This window comes from Gopherus evgoodei, chromosome 19 (assembly GCF_007399415.2).
Source record: "Gopherus evgoodei ecotype Sinaloan lineage chromosome 19, rGopEvg1_v1.p, whole genome shotgun sequence".
Taxonomy (NCBI): Eukaryota; Metazoa; Chordata; order Testudines; family Testudinidae; genus Gopherus; species Gopherus evgoodei.
Window position 1 is genome coordinate 16,923,481 of NC_044340.1, and position 8,572 is coordinate 16,932,052.

General features: G+C 48.2%; 1 protein-coding gene across 5 annotated transcripts in view; it reads left to right on the forward strand.

The window, feature by feature from the left end:
* The window catches only part of BCO2 (beta-carotene oxygenase 2), an 87,146-nt gene extending 79,499 nt beyond the window's left edge, over positions 1–7,647 (forward strand). For all 5 annotated transcript variants that reach the window (XM_030538018.1, XM_030538020.1, XM_030538022.1 and 2 more), the window contains 5 exons: positions 457–624; positions 1,293–1,430; positions 2,360–2,542; positions 5,740–5,850; positions 6,246–7,647. In XM_030538018.1, the coding sequence (XP_030393878.1) occupies positions 457–624; positions 1,293–1,430; positions 2,360–2,542; positions 5,740–5,850; positions 6,246–6,359 (714 nt within the window). In that variant the 3' untranslated portion in view covers positions 6,360–7,647. The remainder of the gene's footprint in view (positions 1–456; positions 625–1,292; positions 1,431–2,359; positions 2,543–5,739; positions 5,851–6,245) is intronic.
* Positions 7,648–8,572: the final 925 nt, after the last annotated feature.

Here is an 8,572-nt window from a genome sequence, read left to right on the forward strand (position 1 = left end):
GCCCCTTAAAAGAACGTAGAGCAACAGGCAGTTAGGGCCTCCTGGGAAGCAGTCCTGGAGTTGCAGCTACAAGGGCTGAGATGTACCTGCCAAGTGACATGGGGATCCAGGTGTAGGGTGAGGAGTGTGAGTTCCCCAGGAGGCCCGATGTGAGTGTTGTGGCCACTGCCCCAACGTCTCTGGGGGGTGAGAAGGGTTCCGTTCCACTGCCCCTCCAGGTGGGGAGTGGTGCATGGTCGGAGGGGCTCTTGTCATGGTGTGCTTTGATCTCCAGATGGCCTGAATCTGCTTCTGCCCATAACTGGCTGTGAAGCTGTTGTTCTGCTGGGGTCTAAGATAGCTGGTGCAAAAAGAGTGATTGGAGAAATGGAAAGGGAAAATGGGACTCTCCAGGGCCCAGGGAGGGGCTGAGATTGCTGGAGGCGGGAAACAAATCTGTCTTTTGTCTCACTGCAGCTGCTTCCGGGGCAGTTTTACAGCAAGCCATTTGCTACTTTCCATCATATCAACGCCTTTGAAGATCAGGGCTGTGTGGTCCTTGACCTCTGCTGCCAGCATGACGGAAGGAGCCTACAAACTTACCAGCTCCAAAACCTATGCAAAGCTGGGGAGGGTCTGGATCAGGTAAAGTCCCTGCCTCTGTGTCTGTTGTATGAGACCTGCTGATCCCAGGCTGGCTGAGCTGAAGGCTGGGAAATGCAGAGGGAGCTTTACGCTCCTTGGAGTTAGTTGGCCTCATTGATTTGTGGGTGACTTTTATTGTGAGTAAAATGAGAATGTTTCATTGTTTTAGAAGCTGCAAACTTGTATCTAAGTAACAATGACATTAATCCAAGGAAGAGTGTGGAAAGAAGGGCCAGGGGAGTGGCCAGGAGGAAGGAATAGGAAGTGCTGGGCAGGAGGGAGAGGCAGAGTGGATGGGACAGTCGACAGGGAGTCAGGAGACCAAGCTTCTATTCCTGGCTCTGCCACTGACCTGCTGAGTGAACTTGGCACTACCCGTTCTGTGCCGGTTTCCCCTCCCATTCTTTGTGTGTCTTATCTATATAGACTGTGAGATCTCCCGGGCAGGACTGTTTCTCACTATGTCTGTACGGTGCCTGGCACAATGGGGCCCTGATCTTGGCGTGGGGTCTCTGGGTACTATGCTAGTACAAATAATCAGAGAGCAGGGAGCCTTGGAATGGGGGAAAGGGCTAGAGCTCAAAAGGTGTTTGCCCCACCCCAGGGACTGAGCTCACCAGCCTGTTCATCTCTCTCTCTCTCCCTGTAACTTCCTATCTTCCTAACAGGTCTATAACTCGATAGCCAAAGCTTTCCCCCGCCGCTTTGTTCTACCACTGAATGTGGATTCAAGCGTGCCCTTGGGGCAGAACCTCAGCCCGTTGTCCTATACGTCAGCGAGTGCTGTGAAAGAGGTGGATGGGACGGTACGTCTTAAAGGCATAAATAACTACACTGAAGGTTGTGTGCGCTTGTATTGTCTTGCGCTGTGATCTTTTTAGTTCTTGCCACCTAAGCAGAGTCAGGCTTGGTCTGTACGAGGATGGAAATCAGTACAAAGCCCTGGCACTGTGTTGCTGGAGATACCATCTTTTAGATGAGATGTGAAGCCAAGAACCTGACTACACATGGTCACTAAAGCCCTTGTGGCACTTTTGGCATGAATTGGGGTGTTAGCCCAGTGTAACTGGCCAAATTCTGTCTTTTGATCCCAAAATTCACCCTGCATTTTCAGTTGGATACAAGATTGCTCTTCGCCTCCTTCCCTAAACTGTTGTGTAGTGCTGCAGTGCGTGGTTAATCAGTTCCCATGTTCCACCCAGAAGCAGAAGGGCTGATTCAGGGCTTTGTGGACACATTAGCACCGTTTGGAGGCCTGGGTTTGCAGTGCAGTGTGGATGCTCAAGCACAGACTTGGACACACCAAATCTGCAAGCCCGAGTCCCACAGACCTGAGCTTACTATGCAGTGTAGACATAGCCCCAGAGGTGACGTCATCTCAGTGGTGGAGGAGCAATCCCTGGATCAGCTTGTCAAGTGCTTTTGGATCCTGCAAGCTGAAAGGTGCTGTTCAATGCACTGGAGTGCTGATGCTGTTACGGAGGCTTTCCCCTTAGCTCAGCCTTATGGGCCTTTTTGAAACCCCAGAATGCTGTCAGTCTCTTTCTTGGGTGGTGTAGATAAGGGACCCAGCACGGTTCGGAGATGGGATGGCTAGAGGTGTCCAGAGACAAAGCCAAACATTTCATCTTCCCTGTAATAGCTGGGTGGCATGTGGATAAGACCAGTTTGGCATTGAAGCGCCTGTCCCAGGTCAGGGCTCAGTAACACCCCTGTGCTCTGTGGCTTGCCCTAGATCTGGTGCATGAATGAAAATCTCCATTCTGAGGACCTGGAGGAGGTAGGGGGCCTGGAGTTCCCCCAGATTAACTACTCACGGTGCAACGGCAAGAAGTACCGCTTCTTCTACGGCTGCGGCTTTCGGCACCTGGTGGGGGATTCGCTGATCAAGATGGATACAGAAACCAAGAAAATGAAGGTGAGACAAAGTAGGATTTTCTTCTTTAAGACCCTGGAGTTGTCCCCATTCAACGACTCAGCCTGTGAACTGGCTGTTGTGAGTTTTCTGTCATCCTGCAGCCCAGGCAGCTTTGTCACCCATCAGCACTAGGATCTATTTAACGGGGGGGCTAGGATTGGGCGCACACTTCCATTGTCTGCCCTGCACGATTGTGACTCCCTAACACAAGAAGCAGACATCTCTTTGGGTCTCTGGACAGACCAGGGCAGGGGAAGAGGGCTTGGGTATGGAGACAGGATCAAGATGATCTTAAAGGGTGTGCCACCACATTATCACGGTGAACACAGCATGGGAAATGTGTGCACTAAAAGATTGTGTGCAGGTGCTAAGTGGTGCTGGTAGCCTGTGGTATACAGGAGGTCAGACTAGCTGATCTGGTGGGCCTGTCTGGCCTTAAACTCAGTGACTCTAAAAATACAGTGAAACCTATAATGTGGAGGTGACACTTTCAGGGCACTGGAATTCAGGCTTTTGGGGTCTGGGGCAATGAACATAAAGCTGGGGTGTTCTGCCCTACCCATGTGCAGTATGTAACTAGGCAGAGCTTATACTGACCCTCACTGGGACAGATTTTAATCTCTAGGCCTGTGGTGTGGGACTTTGAGTGGCATAATGGGTCTGTGGCAGCTACAAGGGTTGGTGGGTTTAAACCCCAGACCTGAATTTCCTTTTCAACACTAATAGGCTAAGGGGCCAGAGGGAGTTGGGGTTTGTCTGAAATAAATCCTCAATTAGATTTAATTCAATACAAATTTGTGTGTGGCCTCTTATTTTAGAATAAACTCACCCTGTTTTCATTTAGCTTTAATTGGAATGAATTACCTTATGCTAAATCAGAACAAGGGCGTGTTTATGGTGAAATAAGAATGTCCTCTCACAGAGGCATCGAAATGATGAAAGATATGAATTAAATCCAAAATAGTTATTCTGTTGCAAGTTTCTATAGACTAGGACTATGTCTACACTACAGAGCCTATGCTAGTGTAGACGCAGTGTATGATCACAGGAGGAGGAGCTCTGCTGATGTAAAAACACCAGCTCCCCAAACGATGTTAGCTGCGTTGACAGAAGTATTCTTCTCTCAGCATAGCTGGGTTTTTGTCTGCATTGCTGGGCTGCTGCTTGTGGTTATTCACATCTCTGACTGACATATATACAAATTTTAAATAAAGACTGAGGCCTTATGCGTCCAACTCCTATTGACAGTCGCTAACAGCTGGGACCTTAATTCCTCCTCAGGCCTCTCTGAAAATCCCAGCGCACCTTTACGGTGTCTCCCTTTTTATGTAAGATTTCCCCAAGCTTTAAAAACATGAGCAAGTTCTTTATTGAACACTACAGGGATGGTCAAGACTTCTCCCTGAAAATTTGCTCCCTCTCCAAATTGTCATAATCTGGCCGGGAAAAGCTGCTGGAAACTCTAAATATTGCAGGTTTTTGAAAAGGCTCTCTTTGTGGAGGAAGAAACCCATGTTGGGCTCAGTCTGACCTGGCTTTGCAACAACGGTTCATTAACTAATTGTTTGTATTACTGTGGTCTCCAGAGACCCCACTGAGACCAGGACCCTTTTGTGCTAAGCACTGTACACACAAGCACACTCTCTCTCTCTCTCTTTCTCTCTGAGAGAGTCCCAAGACAATAGACAAGACAGAAAAAGGGAGGGGGGATGAACAAGTGGTGAAGAGAATTGTTTGACATCATAGAGCAAATCTGTGGCAGAGCTGGCAAGAGATCAGTGCCCTACCCACCAGAGCACTAACAACTAATGTTTAAGCTGTAATGACTTCGTGATTTTTTAGTACACTCGAGTACATCTCGTACGTTCCTTACTGTTTTTGACAGCTTTCAGAAAAGGAAAGGTGATTTCTCTACTAATTGGTGCTTTTTTTTAATTTCGCAACATTTTGTCCCTTTTGTGTTATTGCTGAGAAATCAAAACAGAGGAGTTAATTTCAGTTACCCTGCCTGTACTGCATGGATTGGCAATGTCTTAATGGTTGTAGCAAATTTTACAGGACCTAGAAAAACCTGGTGCAGGCTGGGCTTGCTTCTGAATTTATAAAGAATTCCTATTTTAAAAGCAAACATCAGATTAGAAACTAGAATCCAGAAGATCCTCCTTCAGATCATAACAGTTTCCATGTTAGGAGTGGCTGGGTGGTTTGTTAGAAGCAGCTGGGTAGTCCGTTGGACTGGGATAGAGAAGATCTGTGTTCTATTGCTGGCTCTACCATTGACCTGGTGTGTGACCTTGGGCAAGTCAGTTCATGACTAAGTTTCCACCCTGTGCCCAGCTTGTCTATTGAGCCTGTCTTTGACGCAGGGCCTGCTTCTCATTGTGCTTGTACAATGCCTCATATGATGGGGCATCGATCTCAGCTGGGAACTTGAGGTGCTACCGGAATAGAAATAATGAACAATAGTGTTCACATTTTTGAAAACTCTCACAATCCTTTAGTGTTCAGTAAATGACTCTCTCCTGTTTAGGGTAAGTAGTGACACTGCACATATGAAAGATTGGAGGGAATGTCTCGGTTGTGGTCCTCTCTTTAATGCTAATCTTGTCTTTATCTACCAGTGGGAAAATGTCTGTCTCAGTCCTGCTCTTGATTTATCTAGCTCCAGTAGGTGTGGGGAGAATGGGAAATGCTTGACTTCTTGTTCACCTTGGATGATGGTCAGATGGGGACACTCAGGGCTGCTTTATTGCTAGGCTGTCATTTAAAAACAAAGCAAAATCCATTTGTGAATTAGGCATCTCACTGTGCCCAGAGCTGGTCTACACCCGCTTTGTTCCCTTCTGCATTCCCTCCACTAGTTTGCTATCCCCACTTGATGCATCTTGTCTTAATTTAGAGCCAATCCTGCAGGAAGCTCCGTGCAGGCAGCTCCAGTAAGTCAGTGGGGTTCATCATAGGCACAGAGATGTGCCTGAATGCAGCTTTACTGACTTCAGTTGGTCCAGCTATATGGAGCTAGTTGCAGGATCAGGGCCTTAGACTGTAAGTTCTTCAGGGCACAAGGTGTCTCTGCATTTCTGGACAATAAAAATGGGCCTTGATCCTGACTTGGGTCTCTGGATATCAGTAGTACCTAAATCATAATAAAGTGCATCTCTTCTTTTTTATTTTATTTTATTTTTTTTGCCTGCTAGATTTGGCAAGAGGATGGATTCTATCCTTCGGAGCCTGTGTTTGTGCCAGTGCCTAAAGCCACTGCAGAAGACAGTGGAGTCATTCTGTCTGTAGTGGTCACACCCTTGCAGGTAATTCATTCTCATGTTTCACAAGTAGCAAGAAACTGTTGTATTTATATGGTGGTTTTTAAATCATAGATTGGATTTGGTGTCCTGTAGAGGGCAGTCCCAACACTTCATTCCCCATGCTCATCTGCTTTCCAGTCCTTGTACTGCTGAGTTTATTTGCAGTCACTACATCCTCGGCAATTGTCAGTTGCATCAGAGAATCAGATTCCTAATAGCAGCCTAGTTTCCAGGGTCAACGCTGGATAGCACTGGTTCTAGCTCACTTTCTCGGGTACAGGTTTGAGCTTCTTGCTGTGCAGACAGACCCTTCCTTGTGGAGTAGGAGATATGTTGGGGATGGGAAGGCAGAGTGGAACCCAGACCTGCCATTCCTCTTGCTGTCTTTCATTCTGTAGAACCAAAACACTTTCCTGCTTGTCCTGGATGCAGAGACCTTCAGTGAACTGGGCCGCGCAGAAGTCCCAGTGAAAATGCCTTATGGATTCCATGGCATCTTTGTCCCACGTTAATGGAGAAGCCTGCTACCTCGTACAAGAAGCTCCTGGCCTCTTGGAGCTCAGGGCTAGGTGAAACCAAATGTGAATCTCTGCTTTTCCTTTCCTTTCGCTCTTGCATTGTGCCTTTGGTGAAGGAACTGCCTCTGTAGCTCCCAAGCCTGTTCTCTGCTGCTGCAGTATTATTAAAGCTAATACTGCGCAAGGCGATAGCACCTTCTCCAGAAGAGCCCATTGCCTTGGCTCACTCTAATGTCCTGCTCTGCCGGTCTGCTGTAACCCCCAGGCTGCCATGAGCTGGGCAGGCAAGGGAGGCAGCAGGTGCCAAGAGAGCCCACTTCTTCCCAGCACCAATGTGCTCTGAGCGGGAGAGGCCAGTCAGCAGCTCTGCTCAGAGTGGTGGCTTTGGCTGTAGTGCACAAAGCGAAAGACGAGACAGGATCAAGGGAAGGAGGGAAAATTGCCTCTTCCGAGTCCCAAGTGTGCCACTGCTCCTTCAGGAAACTGTCTCAACTCAGCCAGGAAGAGCAGAGAGGGTGCTGCCCCACTTGGCATCTGGAAAAGGTCATTTCCAGTTTGTGCAAACATCACACCTCAAAGAAAAAGAATGACACCTTCCTCCATGCTGCCATTGAAACCCTACATATGTTAAACCATGCCATTGCCATGTACCCCTAGTGAAACCAGTGTGGGTCAAACACCCCTCTATTGTGTCTCTGCCATGCCCCCTAGTGAAACCAGCATGGGGCAAACACACCTTGACATATGCCCACAGCAAAACTACTGTGAGTCAAACATGCCCCTGACACCTTTCTGTCATGTCCCCCAGTGAAACCAGCATGGATCAAACATGCCTCTGACATACTCCTGCTACACCCCCCAGTGCAACCAGCATGAGTCAAATGCCCCTGCCATGCCCCCACCCCAGTGAAACCAGCAAGAATCAAATATGGCCCCACACCACATCCTGTCGTGAAATCAGCGTGGGTCAAACACATCCCTGTCACATCCCCATTATGCCCCTGACAATCCACAGTGAAACCAGCAGGTGACAAACAGAGCTATTTTTATTTTTCTGCTTAGGCACACTTAGAAGACATTGCATCAATTGACCTTCCTCCGGTCAAATATAACTGTCATTCATTCATCTTTCAGATAGATGGGCAAGTCTCTTATGTTCAGATGCTTTAGTTGTGGTGGGATGAGTGAAGAGGAAACAGGTTGGTTGGTTGGTTGTGGAGGCCACATACAGCACCTTATCTGTCTGGCTGTACTAATAAAAGACTGCTCACCATGATTGGTACCTGGGGAATGGGCTCCACTTCTTGCTCAGGGACTTCTCGGGTCATACATTTTAAAAGTCAGAAGGGACCGTTATGATCTTCTCTTCTGAGCTCCTCCATGACATAGAGGGCCCCACCCAGATATTTCTGCAGTTGTTCATGCTGATGCAGGTGCAAGGGGCAGAAATCCAGTACCCTGGGCATGTATTGCTTCAGAAATACTACACTACCCCCCTTGCCTGAATGAAGAGCCCAGCGTCTGCCCCTGGACTTTGACGGCTGGAGTTCACTACACACAAGCTAGCCTGCTCTGCTGTGTACCTAGCTCCAAAGCAGCATGTAGGCCGAATAAAGAAACAGATTACCGAATTAGCACAGCAATTCAGATGCAACTCTACCAAAATAACAAGTGCTATCCCGAGTCTGATCCTGCTACTCATCTCCCCCCATGCCCCAGAGAAAGCCAAGGAGGAGAAATGAACTTGAAACTAGGGTTGTGGCAAAGCCGGGGGAGAGTATTCCATAGGCAACACCCCCTCTCCTTGCAAACACTCTAATCCAGCCCTTTCCAAATTAAACCAGGCCTTAGCTTGGGCCCTCAGAGCCATCTCAACTACTGCAAATAGCACCCACAAAGGAATGGGCCACACAGATGGAATAAGTGTACGGGCCTCCAGGACAAGGGAAAGGAGCTGTGACTGGAGGAGGCTGACATTGCCCACATCCTTGTGCCAGAGATCCTTGGAGCAGGGACAGGCCATGTCAATCCAGCCCCTTAGCCCGGGGCTAACAATGAATCCAACAGGTAACATTAAATGGTGAGGAGACACAAACACCAGGGAGGGCTGAGAAATCCAAAGGCTCTAGGGGTGGGAAACAAAATAAGATTCAACTTAGGCTAACGCATTTGTGGACAAGTAACCCAACCCCCAGGTGCTTAATGGG